Source organism: Rhincodon typus, chromosome 15, assembly GCF_021869965.1.
Source record: "Rhincodon typus isolate 14 chromosome 15, sRhiTyp1.1, whole genome shotgun sequence".
In the NCBI taxonomy this organism is placed as follows: domain Eukaryota; kingdom Metazoa; phylum Chordata; class Chondrichthyes; order Orectolobiformes; family Rhincodontidae; genus Rhincodon; species Rhincodon typus.
Genome location: NC_063346.1, coordinates 58756520 through 58777562, shown reverse-complemented (window position 1 = coordinate 58777562; position 21043 = coordinate 58756520). Strand labels below are relative to the sequence as shown.

The 21043-nt window shown below is 41.7% G+C and overlaps 1 protein-coding gene across 2 annotated transcripts in view; it reads right to left on the bottom strand.

The window, feature by feature from the left end:
* Positions 1–5344: 5344 nt before the first annotated feature.
* Positions 5345–21043, bottom strand: part of aars1 (alanyl-tRNA synthetase 1) — a 46105-nt gene continuing 30406 nt past the window's right edge. For both annotated transcript variants that reach the window (XM_020513784.2, XM_048605666.1), the window contains 9 exons: positions 20538–20651; positions 19586–19792; positions 18348–18532; positions 16030–16138; positions 14542–14655; positions 12666–12785; positions 8714–8800; positions 8495–8608; positions 5345–6019 (listed from right to left, as the gene is read on the bottom strand). In XM_020513784.2, coding sequence (XP_020369373.1) covers positions 5834–6019; positions 8495–8608; positions 8714–8800; positions 12666–12785; positions 14542–14655; positions 16030–16138; positions 18348–18532; positions 19586–19792; positions 20538–20651 — 1236 coding nt within the window. In that variant the 3' untranslated portion in view covers positions 5345–5833. The remainder of the gene's footprint in view (positions 6020–8494; positions 8609–8713; positions 8801–12665; positions 12786–14541; positions 14656–16029; positions 16139–18347; positions 18533–19585; positions 19793–20537; positions 20652–21043) is intronic.

Here is a 21043-nt window from a genome sequence, read left to right as displayed (position 1 = left end):
TGTAGCTCCAGTGTACAGGAGGTTGAGAGTAGTGAGGTCATAAAGAAGGTTTCAAGGTTGCAGGAGTGTACCGGCAGGCAGGAAGGTGGTTTGAAGTGTGTCTACTTCAACGCCAGGAGCATCCGGAATAAGGTGGGTGAACTTGCAGCATGGGTTGGTACCTGGGACTTCGATGTTGTGGCCATTTCAGAGACATGGATAGAGCAGGGACAGGAATGGTTGTTGCAGGTTCCGGGGTTTAGATGTTTCAGTAAGATCAGGGAAGGTGGTAAAAGAGGGGGAGGTGTGGCATTGTTAGTCAAGGACAGTATTACGGTGGCAGAAAGGACGTTTGATGACAACTCGTCTACTGAGGTAGTATGGGCTGAGGTTAGAACCAGGAAAGGAGAGGTCACCCTGTTGGGAGTTTTCTATAGGCCTCCGAAAAGTTCCAGAGATGTAGAGGAAAAGATTGCAAAGATGATTCTGGATAGGAGCGAAAGTAACAGGGTAGTTGTTATGGGGGACTTTAACTTTCCAAATATTGACTGGAAACGCTATAGTTCGAGTACTTCAGATGGGTCAGTTTTTGTCCAATGTGTGCAGGAGGGTTTCCTGACACAGTATGTAGATAGGCCAACAAGAGGCGAGGCCACATTGGATTTGGTACTGGGTAATGAACCAGGCCAGATGTTAGATTGGAGGTAGGAGAGCACTTTGGTGATAGTGACCACAATTGGTTACGTTTACTTTAGCGATGGAAAGGGATCGGTATATAAAGCAGGGCAAGAGTTATAGCTGGGGGAAAGGCAACTATGAGGCGATGAGGCAAGATTTAGGATGCATAGGATGGAGAAGGAAACTGCAGGGGCTGGGCACAATTGAAATGTGGAGCTTGTTCAAGGAACAGCTACTGCGTGTCCTTGAGAAGTATGTACCTGTCAGGCAGGGAGGAAGTGGTCGAGCGAGGGAACCGTGGTTTACTAAAGAAGTTGAATTTCTTGTCAAGAGGAAGAAGGAGGCTTATGTAGAGATGAGGCGTGAAGGCTCAGTGAGGGCGCTTGAGAGTTACAAGTTAGCCAGGAAGGACCTAAAGAGAGAGCTAAGAAGAGCCAGGAGGGGACATGAGAAGTCTTTAGCAGGTAGGATCAAGGAAAACCCTAAAGCTTTCTATAGGTATGTCAGGAATAAAAGAATGACTAGAGTAAGATTGGGGCCGGTCAAGGACAGTAGTGGGAAGTTGTGCGTGGAGTCCGAAGAGATAGGAGAGGTGCTAAATGAATATTTTTCGTCAGTATTCACACAGGAAAAAGACAATGTAGTCAAGATTACTGAGATACAGTCTATTAGACGAGACGGGATTGAGGTTCATAAGGAGGAGGTGTTAGCAATTCTGGAAGGTGTGAAAATAGATAAGTCCCCTGGGCCGGATGGGATTTATCCTAGGATTCTCTGGGAAGCTAGAGGAGATTGCAGAGCCTTTGGCTTTGATCTTTATGTCGTCATTGTCTTCAGGAATAGTGCCAGAAGACTGGAGACTAGCAAATGTTGTCCCCTTGTTCAAGAAGGGGAGTAGAGACAACCCTGGTAATTATAGACCAGTGAGCCTTACTTCGGTTGTGGGTAGAGTGTTGGAAAGGATTATAAGAGATAGGATTTATAATCATCTAGAAAGGAATAATTTGATTAGGGATAGTCAACACGGTTTTGTGAAGGGTAGGTCGTGCCTCACAAACCTTATTGAGTTCTTCGAGAAGGTGACCAAACAGGTGGATGAGGGTAAAGCGGTTGATGTGGTGTATTTGGATTTCAGTAAAGCATTTGATAAGGTTCCCCATGGTAGGCTATTGCAGAAAATACGGAGGCATGGGATTGAGGGTGATTTAGCGGTTTGGATCAGAAATTGGCTAGCTGTAAGAAGACAGAGGGTGGTGGTTGATGGGAAATGTTCATCCTGGAGTTCCGTTACTAGTGGTGTACCTCAAGGATCTGTTTTGGGGCCACTGCTGTTTGTCATTTTTATAAATGACCTGGATGAGGGCGTAGAAGGATGGGTTAGTAAATTTGCGGATGACACCAAAGTCGGTGGAGTTGTGGATAGTGCAGAAGGATGTTGTAGGTTACAGAGGGACATAGATAAGCTGCAGAGCTGGGCTGAGAGGTGGCAAATGGAGTTTAATGCGGAAAAGTGTGAGGTGATTCACTTTGGAAGGAGTAACAGGAATACAGAGTACTGGGCTAATGGTAAGATTCTTGGTAGTGTGGATGAGCAGAAAGATCTCGGTGTCCATGTGCATAGATCACTGAAAGTTGTCACCCAGGTTGATAGCGTTGTTAAGAAGGCGTACAGTATGTTAGGTTTTATTGGTAGAGGGATTGAGTTTCGGAGCCATGAGGTCATGTTGCAGCTGTACAAAACTCTGGTGCGGCCGCACTTGGAGTATTGCGTACAGTTCTGGTCACCGCATTATAGGAAGGATGTGGAAGCATTGGAAAGGGTGCAGAGGAGATTTACCAGGATGTTGCCTGGTATGGAGGGAAGGTCTTATGAGGAAAGGCTGAGGGTTTTGAGGCTGTTTTCGTTAGAGAGAAGAAGGTTAAGAGGTGACTTGATAGAGACATACAAGATGATCAGAGGATTAGATAGGGTGGACAGTGGGAGCCTTTTTCCTCGGATGGTGATGGCTAGCACGAGGGGACATAGCTTTAAATTGAGGGGTGATAGATATAGGACAGATGTCAGAGGTAGGTTCTTTACTCAGAGAGTAGTAAGGGCGTGGAATGCCCTGCCTGCAAAAATAGTAGACTCGCCCACTTTAAGGGCATTTAAATGGTCATTGGATAAACATATGGATGATAATGGAATAGTTTAGGTTAGATGGGCTTCAGATTAGTTTCACAGGTCAGCGCAACATCGAGGGCCGAAGGGCCTGTACTGCGCTGTAATGTTCTATGTTCTATGTTCTATGTATCAAGCTGTAATCCTGAGATTTGAACACTTAATTTAACACTGGCCCTTCAGAGCTATTTGTTCTTTAAGGTGCCAGTAGGAAATGCAGAAGCAAGAGTAGGGGAAATGATGCCCAACGTCCCGGTCAATATGAATCACTAAAACAGATTAGCTGGTTATTAAACATGGGAAGAACATGCAAACTGCATACAGGCAGTCACCCAAGGCTGGAATCGAACCCATGGGTCTGCCGCTGTGAGCCAGCAATGCTAACCACTGTGTGACGCTGAAGTTATCTGGTTATTAATCTCACTTGGGCTGGACGGCTGGTTTGTGATAGAGCGATACCAACAGTGTGGGTTCAATCCTATGCTGGCTGAGGTTACTACAAAGGACCCCTTCTCAACCATTCCACACGCCTCAGGCATGGTGACCCTTAGCTTAAAACACCAACAATTGAGCAGTCCTATGGCCTGGTAGGACTATAGCAACTTTACCTTTAACCTCTACTGTATACCATGACGTCTCCTTTGGGATGCACCCTTTTCTTCATTTACATGTCATCTTTTTATTGGCATCATCCATGAGTATGAGTGATGAGGAGGAAGAGGGTCCAAGATTCAACCTATCGGTTCTCTCTTTTCTACCATCTTGGTGCTGTCAAATGGCCTGCCAATGTAAGGTCATGTACAACTCAGGAATTTCTCCCAATGTTGGAAGAGTGGTGTCCTCTTTTAGTTCTTGCCAAACGTTTAGTAACTTTTGCCACCGATTCCATTCATCTCCTCCAGTTTGAGAATAATTTCAGCATTGTGCTTGATCCAGAGTTAAGCTTCAATCCCCTTCATAACAAGATCCCTGATTTCTTCTCCACAACATTGTCTGTTTCAGTTCCAACTTTCTCATCACAAATCCTCAACAATTTGTTCCTCGTACCCCAATATCTGGAAATCAAATTCCTGTTCTTCTCCACAAATAATTCCCTGGATTTACTCAAACCAACATTTGCAATTGCTTTTCACCTTTGCCTCCCATTCAGAGAATTTCCTCCCTTTGTCTAATTAAAGGATGATGCTACTGAGGGACAATTTGTTAATATAAATACATGCAGAAAAAATATTTTCTATCATGAAGAGTCTAGAACCAGCAGGGATAAGCTTACAATCTGTTCTCAGGGAGTCCTCCATCAATTTGTGAAGTACCAAAGGACACCACCAAGGATTTTATGTTTTTTTTTTCAAAAGCAGGTTTTTAGAATATTCCTGTCCACTTCAAAGAGTTGTCTGCTCAGGCTCACACTGGGAGGATTAAAATTTCATCTTCCCAGTGTCTGCTCATTTCACCTGTCTGTGGCATCCTGAAGGTTTCAGTAACCCTCCTCTCCATTTACTATTATATCCAATATTGGGTGAAACATCAGAATCAAGGTTGACACTCCTGTGGCCCCAACACCCCAAATTCTGAAGCCTTGCCTCCAGCCCAATTTCACCATCCACAAGTTAGCCTGTCTCACCTCTCTGCAGTACTAAATGTAATACAGATTACCACCATTGAGGTCTTATTCTTTAATCTCCTAACTCCAGGATATCTTTGATAGGACCTCAACTCTTTCCTTGTCTACATTATTGGTTCCAACATGAACCACAACATCAGAGTGTTGCCATTGCTGTGTTGCTAGTCATACCAATGGCAGAACATTGGATCACAGGTAGAAACAGTAAAGAGTGAACTGGATATTAACTGAATGACTATCATGTGTTGGAATTCAAAACTTCGTCCAATGAACCACTGGAATCATTTGTATTAAAATGCTACTGTCACGTTTTGCTCGCTTGGGGTTAAATCCACTGAACGGAAATACTGGGAGATGTGTCAAACAAAATAGTTCATAAAATGGTACCACTTATGTATGACTTCAGTGTTAGACAACAGAAATCATTTCTGCAGAAGTAAATCTGAAAATAATAACACAAAAAATGCTGGAAGTACTGAGCAAATCAAGTAGAAAGTCAAAGGAATGATGATCATCTGCTGTGTGTAATGTGAAACATTAACAGTTTCTCTCTCCATACATGCTTTGTAAACTGCTGCATATTTCCATTATTCTGATTTTAAAGTGGTTAGACCCCTGTGGACCAGTCTGACCAGGTCTGGAGGAAGAACTGGTCAATGAAGTAAAAATCAACCTCCAACAGGGATAGTGTGAATCTTTGTTTTTTTTTTAATATTTGAAGGAGAGTTAGTGAATAAAGTTGAAAAGGGGTAGGATTTACAATAAGTGTTAGTATTTATGTTCACACATAACATTGAATAAATCAACTTCTAATTGGTTGTGTTTCACCAGGATCTGAATCAATCTACAGCTTAGAAGATTACAGAAGTCCAATGTAGAGTCAAAAGCATGATTGCAATATCTCGTTCACATAATGAAGAGTTTTTATTGTTTACATTGTCTTGAACAATGGTTACATATGACTAGGTAATGACAGCATCATCATGAGGCAGCAAACAAGAGACAGGTGATCTGAATCTGAAAATAAATAGCATACTCCAAATCTGTAACCAGTACAACACCAGTATTACTTTAAGCTTATGGGTGCAAATCCTTTTAATGAATTAGAGCCATTTTAAATAGGCTAACACAGATTTTCTCACAGCCAGTCCCTTATTGCAACAGTTTGAAGATTTTACAGAGATGATCGATTACTAAGCTGTTCTATTGACTTAGTGAAACAGAAGTTCACGGTTTTAACATTAACAGGCAGGATTTCTTGGAGGAGAATGTGACAATGCACCTCCCTCAACACCCACACCTCTCGGCAGTAGTGGCCCTAAACCCCTGCAGCAGAAGAGCCCCGGCCGCATGGACGGTCTTTCAAGTGATGTTAACTGCAACATTTGTGACTAGTTTTTGAGGTCTCCTATTTTCAGCTCAGCGAACTCGGTTGCCAGCTTCAGTGCCTTGTCGAGGCTGGTGACGTTTTTCCCAGTGGCCTGGGCTGACATGTCCTTTCCTCCTCCTCTTCCGTCCAGCAGATCCAAGATATGGTTGACCCAGTCACTGGCTTTCAGGCCCCTGCTTACCACCTCCTGAAAAGGTTAGTAATGAAAAAGGGAGAAATAGTGCAAAATGAAAACTCAGTAACCCTGCTGCTTTTAAGATGGGCTTTCCACAACGTACAATGTTTGGACTTTGAGGCTATGCCTCCCCCACTGGCCTGACTGTAAAAGTGGCAGTGAGAGACTGAGACTTACAGATCACAGGTTCAATACCTAACAGCCACTGAATGGCACAGAAAGCCTGAAAGATCTACACCAACTCCTAAGTCCTATATTACTAGGGTCTCAGGAAACACGTAGCTGGGATGCAACAACTGAAATCAGCTCCTTATGATCAACAAAGGTAAAACTCTGTCTTTGACTGCTGATCACTGGACCCTGTTGGGTCACGTACAGAGAAAGGGTGCAGGGCAGATGATGACTAGACTGGGCTTGAACGTTACACACCTCGTGGTGGATCAGTCTACTGAAACTCACTAAAGGATGAGGAGTAACTCCTGCGATGAAGTATCAAGGGGCACAGAAGGTACAGAATCATTACTGCCACAGCCTTCAAGTGGAGATTAACAATATTATCAAACAATGAATCATTGCTCTCAAACACCTAGACACTGAACCAAGTTCGTCTCTTTCCTCCAATCCTGGCCTCCCTATTGTTTGTCACTTCCACCACTGGAAGTCATGCCTTCATCTGCTATAACACTGCAATGCTTGCCCTAAACCTCTCAGCGTTTCTCTTCTTAACACTAACGTCTTCAATTATTAAATGTTCAAGGGCTGGGGGAAGAATAAAACAACAATAACCATCATGAGAGAAAAAAAATACTTGGGAAAACATGTGATGGAAGCCAATAAATCCTTTGGGTTGCACCCTAAGATTTGAGGGAAGTAATCAGAGATAGTAGATGCCTTGGTAGTAATCTTCTAAGAATCTTTCAATTCTGGAAAAGTCCCAGAGGATTGGAAAGTGACAACATTGTTTAAAAAGGGAGACAAAAAAAAAAGTAACTTTAAGCTAGTTAGATTAATGTCTGTGACCAGGAAAATGTTAGAATCTATCAAGTAGAGTCAGCAGGGCATCAGGAAGAGGAAATCACCACTGGCAACTCTACTAGAATTCTGTGAAGAGGTTAACAAGTAGGGTAGTTAAAGGGGAACCAATAGATATAACATGTTTGGGTTTCCAAAAGGCACTCAATAATGAGCTTCACATAGAGCTGCTTGATAAGAGCCCATGGTGTTGTGGGTAGTGTAATAGCATTGATACATGACTGGCTAACTCACAGAAGACAAACAGTTGTAGCTAAGGGGCAATTTTGAGATGTTAACCTGTAACTAGTGGGCTGCCAAAGGTTTCACTGCTGGGGCCACAATTATTTACAATATATGTTAATGACTTGGATGACAGAATAGAATGTACTATTGCCCAAGTTTGCAGACGACACAAAAATAGTTGGGAAAGCAAATACTGAGGATGATACATGAGTTTACAGAAAATATAGACAGATTAAGTGAGTGGGCAAAAGATTTGTCAGACGGAATATAATGAGGGGAAACGCAAGGTTATGCACACTGGAACAAACTGAATATTACTTAAATGGAGAAAGGCTGCAGAAAGGTACATTGCAAAGGGATTTGAGGGTTCTCGTGCATAAGCCACAAAAGCTAGCATCCAGGTTTGGAACGAAATAGAGAAAGCAAATAGAATGCTGACCCGTAGTTCAAGAGGAACGAAGTATAAAAGGAAACTGTGAGCAGTTTTGGTCCCCTCATCCAAGGAAAGATAGATTGACATTGGAGGCAGTCCAGAGAAGATTCACTAGGCTGATATTAGGTATATGAGGAGAGGTTGAGTAGTTTGGGTTTGTACTCATTGGAGTTTAGAACAATGAGAGGTGATCTTACTGAAACCTAAGATTCTAAGAGGACTTGACAGGGTAGATATGGAGGTCGTTTCCCCTTCTGGGACCAAAGGAGACAATCTCAGAAAAAAGGGGTGATCCATTTAAGGCAGAGATGAGGAGGATTTTTTTTCTCTCAGAGAGTAGTCAGTCTGAGGAATTCTTTACCACAAACAGCTTTTGAGGTTGGGTCATTAAGTATATTCAAGGCTAAGACAGACTTTTAATCAGTAAGAGAATTAAGGTTTATGGGGAAAAAGCAGGATAGTGGATTTCAATGGCTGACAGAATCAATGGGCCGAATGGCCTACTTCTGCTCCTACATCTTATGATATTTCTGACCAAGCCCATGGTTACCTGTCCTAATATCTCTGTATAAACCTTAATCTGGTAATACTCTTGTGTACCAGCTTTAAATGTTTTATTGTGTTCAGTCTTGAAACTCTTAACAGAACGTAAATTCTTAACGGCACATTGTAACTTTGATTAACTGAAATTGTCTGATCCAACTTTTTGAAGAAAACTAGCAGAATTAGATCCAATCAGTCCCTTTAAACAAGTCCCTGTGGGCATGAATTTGCAGCATTCAAATAACTGTCTTTACCTGGGGCACTTGACATAAGCATGTGATCATTCCTGCATCAATGTCCACAGCAAACAGCATTGCTGCTGTCTGGGGGGAGTGTGTCTTAAACAGCTTCAGAGCTTCATTCAGCGCCTGTTGTGAACAGCACAATACAGAGGTCAGACTAACTATTATTCATTCTTAAATCAAGCAGCACTTAAATACCACTGCAGATACTGTTCAGAATGCTTTCCTCACCTTGGCTGGTGCCCCTGCTTCCATTTCCATGACAACCAGTGGTTGGTTTGGATTAGTATCTATGAACTGCTTCGTCTTCTCCCGTACCTGTCAAAGTAATGAACCATCACAAATAATGACAACTGAAAACATACTGTCTAAATGGCGAGAGATTGCAGAGCTCAGGTGCAAAGGAATCTTTGTGTCCTCGTGCATGAATTGCAGCAGGTTAACATGCAAGTAATTAGGTAGGCTAACAGAACGTGATTATTTATCTCGAGAAATTAACTATAAAAGTAGGAAGATTACGCTTCAGAGAAACAGGGTACACTAGATGTGGTCTAGAGTACTCACCTTATCAAAGGAAGGATGTTAATGCCATGGAAACAGTTCCAAGAAGGTTAACTTGACTAATAAGTGGAAAGAGTGGGTTGTCTCATGTGGAAAGGTTGGACAGACTAAGTATGTATCCACTAGAAGAATAAAAGGTAACTTGATTGAAACATACAAGATCCTGAGGGGGTTTGACAGGGTGGATGTGGAGAGGTTGATCTTGAAATAAGGATCACTGTTTAAAAATCAGAGGTCGCCCATTTAAAACGGAGGATCAAGAGTCTTCCTGAGAAGAGGGTGGAAACAGAGCCCTTGAATATGTTTAAGGCAGGGGTGGTTATGTTAGACCTCAGCTGGAGTATGGTGTATGGTTCTGGGTGCCACATTATAGGAAGAATGTGAGTACGTGAGGGAGCGTGCAGAAGAGATTTACGAGAATGGTTCCAGGTGTTTGACCTCAGGGATGAGGAAATATTGGAGAGGTTGGGGCTGTTTCTAACTGGAGAGAAGGCTAAAGAGATCTGATAGAAGTTTTCAAAATCGTGAGGTGTTGGGACAGAACGGTTAGGGAGAAACTCTTCCCACTCCTAAATAGGTCAAGAACCAAACAGCATGATGTTCAAAATCATGAAGGGCCTGGATAGAGAAGATGGGGAGAAACTGTATCCATTCATAATTGGGTGAAGAAAGACAGGGCACAGATTTCAAAGGTTTTGCAAAAGAAATAAATGAAAGTTGAGAAAAAACATTTTCACTCGGTGAGTAGTTAGGATCTGGAACACACTGCCTCAGTGTTGTGGGGCAGGTTCAAGTGTAGTTTTCAAGAGGGCAGGGTCACAGGGAAGGGGTGGCACTGAGTTAAAAAGCTCAGAGTGCCAGTACAGACCTGATACTTTTGCATCATAACAATTCTGTCATCCTGATTTGTTAAGGGAATGTAAGGTTATTGGGGTAGGCGGGAATGAGGTTTTGAGGTTCAATTAGATCAGCCATGACCTTGCTGAATGGCACAGCAGACTTGAAAGGCTGAATGGCCTACTCCTGCTCAAGTCACTTGTTTGTATGATCTGATTATTGCACTTCTTCATCGTAGGAAGATGATTCAGGCAAATACAAAGACACAGATGTTAAAAACCAGGCTCTTTGGAGAATGAAAGGGAGATGAACCAAAAGGAAATTTATAAACCGGTCTTAATACTTCTGCCATACTTCACATACTTGTGTCATCACTTACATCACCTGGTCAACACAGTGTGGAGCTGGAGGAACACAGCCAGTCAGGCAGCATCAGAGGAACAGCAAAGTCAACAGATGAAGTTCTGATGAAGGATCCCGACCTGAAACGCCGACTTTCCTGCTCCTCTGATGCTACCTGACCTGCTGTGTTCCTCCAGCTCCACACTGTGTTGACTCTGACTCCAGCATCTGCAGTTCTTGCTATCTCAGAGTGACTTACACCACCTATTTCCACTTCTTTCTGACCTTACCCTGCCTCAATACCACAGATGCATGAAATAAACTTGAGTTCATACAAAACTCTTCTGCCCGCTTCCTAACACTCACCAACTCCCATTCACCCAGCTTCCCTGCATGATATTGGTTTCCAGTGAGGCAACAATTTCATTTTAAAATGCTCATCCTTGTTTTGAAATCAATTCATGGTCTGCTCCAGTCCTGTAACCCTCCAAGATCCATGAAACTCTGTGCGGAATCATCGAGAATGCCCTATCCAGATGGAACCAAGATAAACAGATAATCGAATAGCATCTTTGTTATCAGTACTTTGTTATAACACTGGGGCCCAATCCTGGTGTAGATAATTCTGTCACTGTCTAACACTGGGGACAGGTCCATCTCTGTATAACACTGGGGCCCAGTACTGGTGGGGACAGGTCCGTCTCTGTATAACACTGGGGTACACTACTGGTGGGGACAGGTTTATCAGTGTATAACACTGGGGTACTTTACATACACTAAGTGAATAATGCTGAGCAAAGCCCAGTGTTAAAAAGCCAATAAGAAGGCAAATGAAAAGAAACTGGCAGCTAACATAAAACAGAATTCCAAAGTCTTCCACAGGCACATAAATAATGAAAACAATGGTCAAAGGAGGAACAAGACCTATCATAAAGACCAAATCAAAAATCAAAGAAAATTTACACATGGAGGTGGGGTGCATGACTGAGGTATTAAATGAATATTATACATGTCTTTTTACCAAAGCAGATGTTACCCAGGTCATGGTGATAGAGGAAACTCAAGTCACTAGAAGCGTTCAAAATTGATAATTTCTGAAGAAGGGTCTAGACCCGAAACATCAGCTTTCCTACTCCTCTGATGCTGCTTGGCCTGCTGTGTTCATCCAGCTCTACACCTTACCTAAAATTGATAATAAGGTGGTATTTGATAAGCTGCTGGTAATTAAAGTGTTGACAAGGTACGTGGACCAGTTCCGATGCATCCAATGATACTGAAGGAAAGGTTAGTGAAAATTACAAAGGTACTGGCCACAATCTTTCGGGTGGGGTGGTGCGGTTCGGGAATTGGTGTTGGTGCCAGATGACTAAGAATTACAAATAGCACATCCTGGCATAAAAAAGATACAACGAAAAGTTCAGAAATTACAAACCTGTCAGTTTAAGCTCAGTCGGGAGGAAACTTCAGAAACAAAAGTTCGGGACCAAATTAATAGCCACATGGACAAATGTTAGCTAGGGAGAACCAGCATGGATTTCTTAATGGAAAATCATGTCTAACTAGCTTGCTAGAGTTCTTTGAAGAAGTAACACAGAGGTTTTATGAGGGTAATGCTGTGATGTGGTGTGTGAACTTTCAAAAAGCATTTGATACAGTGCCACATATCAGACCTTTGCGCAAAGTTACAGCTCATGGAATGTAGGGGACAGTAGCAACGTAGATAAAAAGTTGTCTAAGTGACAGGAAACAGAAAGCAATGGAGATCTTTCAGGCTGAAGTAAGATTTGTTGTGGATTTCCCCAGGGATTTGGTATGGGGGCCCTTGCTTTTCTTGATTCATAGTAATGATCTAAATCTTGGAGTGCAGGGGACAATTTCGGAGGTTGCATGATACAGAACTTTGAAGCAATAAACTGAGAGGAGAAGTGCAGTAGACGCAGGTTTAATGGTGGCATTCGAGAGGACATTAGATTGTTATTTGATTATAAACAATGTGCAGAATTAGAGACGGCTGCAGAAGGATGGCACTAAAAACTGGTGCAAATACAATGGCCAACTGCCCTTCTCTGTACCCCGTGACAATTCTGTGAATTGCATATTAATCATGTTTAATAATAAGCAGGTGGTGAGCATTAATTGGGATTCCACTTGAACAGACAGAAACAGTCATTCTCAGAAAGTGGCATGGCCGAGATAGGAGGCAAGTGTTTATAATGCTTCACGTAACTGCAAAACCGCTAAAGGTTGACTCCTGTACTATCCTTCATCTAATGGCTTTCCATGATAGTTCATCCAGTAAGAATTTATGAAGAGAACATCAGAGTTTCCTTAAAGAGAACATTCAGTATCATTTCTCATCCTCCATAAAGATCTTAGGAGTGATGCAGTAAATACTATTCAGAGAGGAATTAACTCATACACCATCATGGATTTGATTACTCACCTTCTTCAGCAAGTCAGCTTTACTGGCTCTGTCCAGATCATCCATAATCTTCTTTAGTGATTTCAGCTTGTCCCTCAGCTCATCTTTTTGCCACTGTGGAATGACTGCAGCACTAATCATCTAAAATTAAACAGAAACAAGGGAAAATCCCAATGCAATTATGTGCTATTCTAAAGGACCCTCGAATCATTCTACTGGTTACCTCCATGGTCTTCCCCTCTCCATGTCTTTGAGATCGCAGCACTCCTCCAATTTTGGGCTGTTGTATAGCTCTGCTTTTGACTCTCCACGTTCACCAGCTGTTTTCAGCTTCCTTGACCCTCATTCTCTCTGTAAACATCTCCACCACTGTCCTTCTTTAAAGATAGTCCTTAAAATATATCTCTTCGAACAAGGTTTTATTTCTCTGACCCGATTTATCTTCCTTTGGCTTGGTTTCAGAAGTGTTTCTTTAAAACCCAGAGCACTTTTGCTAAGTGGCTCAGAATAGTTTCTTCTACATTAAAACATGCTGTGTAAATGCGACTTCTTGTTGGCAGAGCCATTCCAATATGCTCTTTAAGAGAACCTTCACCAATTATCTGAACTATTTTTGGGCTAATGGACGACAGTTATAGACTCTAGAAACCACCCCTCCATTGTACCCAGTAGAAATTCTTCATGTTATTGTAACAGACTATTCACAGGAAATGGCGTCACAGGAGAATCCTGCCTTGTTCTCAAAGACACACACTTTTCCAAGTGCTGCTATTCCCTCTCCTGTACAGCTAAGGGGAGCAGAGGCCATCGTTAGCAGCCTGACCAATCTTGTGTTTACATGGCTCAGTGCTCTCCTCCATTTACTCACTGAGCCACTCAAGAACCTAAAGCAAAATTTGATTTATGCCTCATTAATTTTAAAATATTTGACTCATTAGCTTCAGTTCTGGCTTTTCCTCCAGTCAGAGGTAAAAAAAGTAAGCGTTGTCTGATAGGGGTGTCCTGTATCAAATTATAAATGGGCCAAAACTGATCACAGTTGAGCGCCTCAAAAACAAAGCTGTCACATTCCACTTTCGCAATCTGAAACTATGCTCTTTAGCCTCCAAAACAGTGTGTTCTGTCCTGCCAATCTACAGCCTTCAGTATTACCTCTACAGTTGAGCTCAGTCAACTTCTCCAGCTTGCTATATTACCCCCACAAACCCTTTCAAGTCTCTCCTTAAACCCACCACTTTGGCTGGTCTTTGGATATTTGTCACACCATCTCTCCTATCTCATCTGTAAAGTGCCTCTGGACGTTTTGTCATGTAAAAGTGCTTTCCTAATTAGATGTGTTGATAACCCTTCATCCAGAGGTCATTCGCACACCTTTCATCCTTGTCTCACTCCACATGATCCATTATACTTCATATTATTGTCAGGGCCCTCTCGTTTGGGACCATAGGTGGGTTATTTTAACCAGTTCAATCTTTGTTAATTTCATCATTCTTTGGTCTGGTGGTTTAGTTTAAGCTGCAGACTGATGCATGTCAGCTTTAATGGGATCTTATCCAAATAATGCTGTTGTTCATGACAAAGTCGCAGAAAAATAATTTAAAAAGGAACATCAGTGAGACAAATATTCCAAAATTAGGCACAGAAAAACAGGAAGATTCATCCAACTCCGTGTGCCCATAAAGATACCACTATTTCCCTCTCACTCAAATGATACCATTCCAATAATTCCAGGGATTCCACACTTGCTGGCCTGTTCGGAGGACTAGTCTTGAAAGTAGCATTCAATCATTCAAGTATAATTTTTAAAATCCATTTGTAACTCTATATTCAAACCTACCTTTAGAATATATTAAGTTAAAGAGCATGCAGAATTCTTGTTTGCATATTTCTCGTTTACCTCCGTGAGATCTGCAATCTCTTTCTGGATCTCTTTATTGGGAGATGTCTGGATCTGGACCTTTGATTCTAGTTGAACAAGAAAATTCTGTAGCATGTCTGCCTTTCTTAGTGCCTAAAGAAGACAATGGCATTCAAGTCACATTCAAGCCCTGCAATATTCTTAGTACATCCAATGAATAATCAGTATAACTCGAATGACTTGACACCAACCTGGGATGCGCAAACAACAGCCATAACTAAAACATATGGGAGAGAGCAGGAGGAAGACATGGAACAGTGCATGTGATAAACACACAAAGGAAATTCTCCAGTAGACAGTGAGCATGTAAGAGGGACAGGACATGAGAGAGACATAGCTAGCAGAAACAAAAACAGAAGTTGCTGGAAAAGCTCAGCAGGTCTGGCAGCATCTGTGAAGAAAAAAATTCAAAGTTAACGTTTCGGGTCCGGTGACCCTTCCTCAGAATGGGTGACGATTTTTTTCTTCACAGATGCTGCCAGACCTGCTTAACTTTTCCAGCAACTTCTGTTTTTGGTCCTGATTTACAGCATCCGCAGTTCTTTCGGTTTTAATATAGCTAGCAGAAAACTTGAATAAAACAGAAGCATACTTGGAATGTCTGCAAAAGGTGCAACAAGCATGGATTAGAGAAAAGCAGGAGTGTGTACTAGAGACACCACACTTTCAACCATGGTTGAGAGTTATTGTGAATGAGATGCAGAGCATATAAATGAAATTGCATAGGACGCAAAGAACTAGCACATGAGAAACAGTATTAAGGAGAAATTCTAAAAGTGCACAAGAAACAGCGCAAGATATTTGACACACAAAACAGATATAAAGACTGCTTGCTTTTTTGAAAACCTCGAGCCTTGAATAATTTTGAAAAGGTCAATAATTATCTTTCCTCTCCTCAGATTGACTATCGTAAGCTATAATTTCACGAGGATCAGTAGCACACTAGCACTTTGCCCGAAGGCTATTCCTTATGTATGAGTCTAGACAACGAGTGTGAATATGGAATTCAGCCATACCAGGCATTATATCATAGCTCAAAGTAATCTCACTATCACCTGACACCCAAGAAGGTCCATTTTCAGCAGGGATCATTGGTCAGTGACGAGAATTAAAAACTTAGACCAAATTCTCTTCTCAGTAACCCAGACAGCTGTTTGTAGATCCTAGTCTCTCCTTCGATTGAGAGCATCAGGCAATTTAGAGAGTCAATGTAGGGGAACTCTGATCCATGGCTCATTTACAAATTGGGTAGAACACTTACTCATCAGAAGATATGGCCCTTTAGGCATATTACCATAAGGGTAGAGCTTGCACTGGCAACATTAAGGAAGCTGAAAACATTTTCTTTTAAATAATTAGATTAAACAAAACACAGTAATCCAAGAGTCATCCTGCCAAAAGGAGACCCAAATCCCCCACAGCTTCCAGCTGCCTAAGGGTCAAAATTCATTAAGCACACCCACCAACCTTTTGAGCCTCAGATCCTGTGACAGCTACTATTCTCCTGATGCCCTTAGCGATAGCTTCTTCTGATACAATCACAAAAGGACCGGCATGGCGAGAGTTCTGTAAGTGTCTAAATAAAATCAAGGTAATTACCACAACGAAGGGAACTCAGCAGAACATATTCTCTTGTGCCTAAGCTCTACAGTCAAAATATCCAGCAATTGTGCAGGTCACAACTGTCTGGGTTTCACAAGCTTGACACTTTTTGTTTTCCTTTTTGAACTATAAACTGGAATAGAAGTTAGATATTGCTACATGGCTGAAACACCAACAGGGTTTTGTGAAATGGGAAAAAAATCAAGTGGTGCACAATTTTAACCATGCAATGTTGCTGTTGAAGCAGGAGAATGATATATTACTGACTGAGAACAGCATCGGGAGTTTTTGAGTTAAGGAAAAACTGCCTGACAACAGCTTTTGGATTGGTTCAGTAGCAAATTGTATTAAATCTGTAGGTGCCCAGCAGTGGAGATTTCCAGAGCTGCCAAACATTTCTCCTCCCTCGCTTCCAGTGTGAGTGAAAAGACAAAAATAAAAATCAAGAATGCTTGAAAGAATGAATTGTGACAATAAAGGTCCTACGTCCACAGATTCAACCATCGACACGAAGAACAATCATTGCTTTACAGATATATACAGTGCGTCATCAGTCCTGAAATCAAAAAGAAATTGCGAGGGATATTTAATCCATCTTCGTGTTCTGATCTTTAAACATCGTTCGCTTTTTCCACCCATCTGTATGTGTCATAAAGTGTGTCTTTTGTCTGTTTTATTCATGAATGTCTGTGTATTTGAAGGCTTTTAAAGGAGCATTGTTTAAGTCACATAGTAATTAATTAGTAATCCCTTGTTTTTTTTTCTGCCATTTGTTAAAATTCAGTATGTTACGGCAAAGAGTTATAGTCTGTTTCTGAAGAAACCAGATGCAGTCTTGAAGCAGTCAGTCATGCAAATCAGTTCAGTTGGGCACCATCATCAGCGTAACATTCTCAGTTAAGTCGTTACAGCATTTACAACAATATTAATCAACGAAGCCACAACACTTTCAATGGGTTCTGAAGAAGTGTGGAACCACTGTTCAAAACATTAGGAAATATCTATGACTCTGGTGGACAGCAAATTTCCAGGCCGTACCCATTTTGTGACGGAACACTGGAAGGGAAAGCAAAACTTTGCACCAAACAAAAGTGTTTTGTGGAACGAGGGCTAGGTAGAGTCAGGAACAAAAGCAAGGAGTTCTGCTCGTTGACAAATGCCACCAAAATTGCTAAGAAAAGGCAGAGAAGTACTAAAACCAGAGAAAAAAAAAATACATTTTCTATTTTAAGAAGCCAATTCTTTTCTTCCCAGAGGTTTAGGCTTTTAAAAGGACACAGCCCTATCAGAACAACTCCTTGCATTGCAAGGCAAGGAAACTAGGGAGCACATCCTTGATCATACTAAAATAGTGCAAAATGAAATGGCAGTCGGAATTAGACAATGTTAATCAGACCAGCTGTGGTCACCACATTTTGGGAAAGATGCGAGTGAGTTTGAGAGCATGCACAGAGGAGATTTACCAGAGTAGTTCTAGGGATGAGAGAATTTAGCTACAAGACAAGGTTGGAGAAGCTGGGATTGTTCTGCTTAGACCAAAGAAGGTTAAAGGGTGTTTTCTTTTTAAAGAGCTGTACAAGATCATAACAGGTTTAGAGAAGGTAGACAAGGGAGCTGTCCTCATAAGCTGATCTTGCAAGGACACAAATGTAAGGTTTGGGCAAGAGATGAAGGAAGATGGAGAGGAAGACTTTTCTAACGAAGCGATTGGTAATGACCTGCAACCCACTAATGGAAGCACAGACAATCAATGATATCAAAAGGCAAATGGATGGGCATTGGAGGGAAATAAACCTGCAGGGCAACAGGGAGAGAACACAGGAATGGGACACACTAGATCACTCTACAAAGAAGTGCATGGACCCAATGGACAGAATAACCTCATTCTGTGCTGACCTGACACTGTGACTCTTCATGGCAGATAGTGTTTAACATCTTATCCAAAAAGAATAAGCAACTGGTCTTTATGTGAGCCCAGACAGTGGACTGACAGCAATTCTACTCTCCTTCAATAGTGCAGCTCTAGCTAGTCTGTGCTTCCCTGTAGACTGCCAAGTGACCTTGAAAGATTCAATTGAATACATTTTCACCTTGATCCACCACGCACCCCCCCCCCCCACACACACACTTTTTTTAGACCGGTGAAATCCTCTTTTACCCTGTACTTCAGGCATTGCACTCACGTTCCACCGCAGAACTCGACTGAAGTAATAGAGCCCGCTGGTCCTGATGGGTCAGCCAGCATATCCTCCACCGGGATCCCCACAGACACCACTCGCACTGGGTCGGGGTATGTCTCATCGAATACGGCACGAAGACCCTGAATAGCCTTTGCTGCAGCAAGGGCAGCATCCTTGGCATAAATTGGCTGTGAGGAAATATATATGAAGTTACTGAGAATCCCAGTGCAAGTAAAAAATTTAATGGCTTAAATTTAATTTCTCATAAAATTTCAATGTGGGAGAACAAAACAACTTTGTACTCCTCAAAGTGAGGGATGTTAGAAGTGGGAAATGGAAGCCCTCTGCTCAAAGAAATGGACTCTCCTCATCAGATACAGTAATTACGAAAAGTTCTCCTTACTCTTTCACTTCTTGGTTGACAGCCAACCCACTCAAGCTATAGTATCTTGTATATCAACCACCCTTGTCCCTTCTGTCTGCAAAGGGCAATTTCATAGTAGCTTTGTGAAGAGCAAACAAGATTATTCAAACACAAAGACAGAAATTGCTGGAGAAACTCAGCAGGGCTGGCAGCATCTGTGGAGAGAAAGCAGAGGGACCCTTCTTCAGGTCACTGAACTCGAAATGTTAACTCTGCTTTCTCTCCACAGATGCTGCCAGACCTGCTCAGTTTCTCCAGCAATTTCCGCTTTTGTTTCAGATCTTCAGCATCTGCGATTCTTTGTTTTGTACTTTTCAAACACATTTGGTGTAAAACCTTTACAGCCACCAGATAGTGGCTCATCATTTCATTCAACTCATCAGCCTAAGCTGCTTTTGAAACTGGGACCCAGAGCCAAAAAGGCAGTGGGTTAACCACTGTATCACTTGATATCCTATAAAAAACAGCAAGCACAAGTAACAATTTATGCTGCTTAGGCACGTGTAAAGAACCTCAGTGTCCGAATGAACAATGTCTCATATTAATATATGTTATAATTTCTTAATTAGCTTGCTTTTCCATACACATAGTTACTCCATAATACAACTGCATACATGGTATTCTGTACCTGGCTTACAGCAATGAATTTAAAAGGAAGAAATATGAGTCAGTTCAGAATCAAAAACAAGCCATCGATTCGAAATGAAATGTGCTGACCATCCTCTACTTCCTCTGTTTTCTGATACAAAAAGAGTTAAAACCACCAAGTTTAACTTTTTAATTGAACTGGTGGGATCATAAACGTCGAGTACTTTACCTTAGCTTCTTGAATCATTTTGCATGTGATCTCTTCAGTTTTTTTGATCTGCTGAGTGCTCATTGCTCCCTTTGCTGTAAAATCGAAACGCAGCCTATCCGGTGCCACCAGAGAGCCCCGTTGGTCAGCCTCGCCCAGCACAGACCGCAGAGCAAAGTTCAGCATGTGGGTGCTAGTGTGATTACTCATGACAGATCGCCTCTTGGCCTGAATGGAAAATAAATTACAAAAGTTGTAGAATTCTCACGTTGAACTTGTTTAAAGCACTAGTTCAGCTTCAGTATCCTGTTCTGGGCATTACACTTTAGGAAAGATGCGAAAGCAATGAAAAAAAAAGAGTGCAGATAAGATTCAAGAGGAAGGTGCCCAAAATAAGGAATTTCACTTATAAAGATAGATTGGAGAGGTTTGGGCTGTTGTCCTTGGAAAAGACAAAGCTGAAAGGAGATTCAATAGGTATCATAAGGGTCTAGAAAGGACAGTTAGGAAAAGATTTTGTGAAGAGAACGCAGACTCAAAGCAATTGGCAAAAGAAGGAAATGGTGAAATGAGGGAAAACCTCTTGACACAGCCTATGGTTAAGATCTGGAATACATCTGACAATATGTTGAAGGCAAGTTCAATCATGGTAGTCAAATACTAATTAGACTTATCTGTAAAGGAAGAACGTGAAGGTTTTTGGGAGAAGGCAAGGAAATGGCACTTCATGAGATGCTCATGTGGAGAGCTAGTGCACACATGATGGGCCTAATGGCTTCTTTTGATGCTGCATCAATTCTGTGGCTATGTAATTGTAAGATTTTAAAATAATTTCCAGCCATAGATTGAAGTGGTATGAAATTCACATCCCAATTAACTGGGACACAAGTCATTCACTTGGCTTTCACACTGACTGCTGAATGAGAAATGAAGATTAAACTACGAGATTTTAAATCTAATGAATGGGCATCACCTCATCAACGAAGAGACGAACTTTATCCCCTACTTTCAGCTGTCCATAAACCGTTCCAATATGGAGGACATAGCCACCTCGTACCTGTACGTTTTTCACTGTGAACTCAGTTTTCTGTGGAAAAAATGACAGTGAATTGGATTCAGAACACCAATAAGCATGCCTAGTGAATTCAAAGTAAAATGATTGATTTTGGGTAGGTACAGGAAGAGTTCCCACTCCGACTGCCTTCGAATAATCCATGCACATGCTGCCCTTGGGAAGGAGGGGTGGGTGGGCTGTGATGCAATGTATAGTTCAAAAGCCTGCTGAAATTCAGAGTTCAAATCTCTCACGCACATACTGGCTATATGCAGAAGGTGAGTGCAATTGAGTGAACCACACAATGGCCACATGATAAAGGGGAAGTAGAAAAAATATACATAATCATGAATTCAATTGTCATGCCAAATTAGTTGATCAGCTGGATAGTAATTTGGGCACGACAAGTGACCTCAGTGTCTATG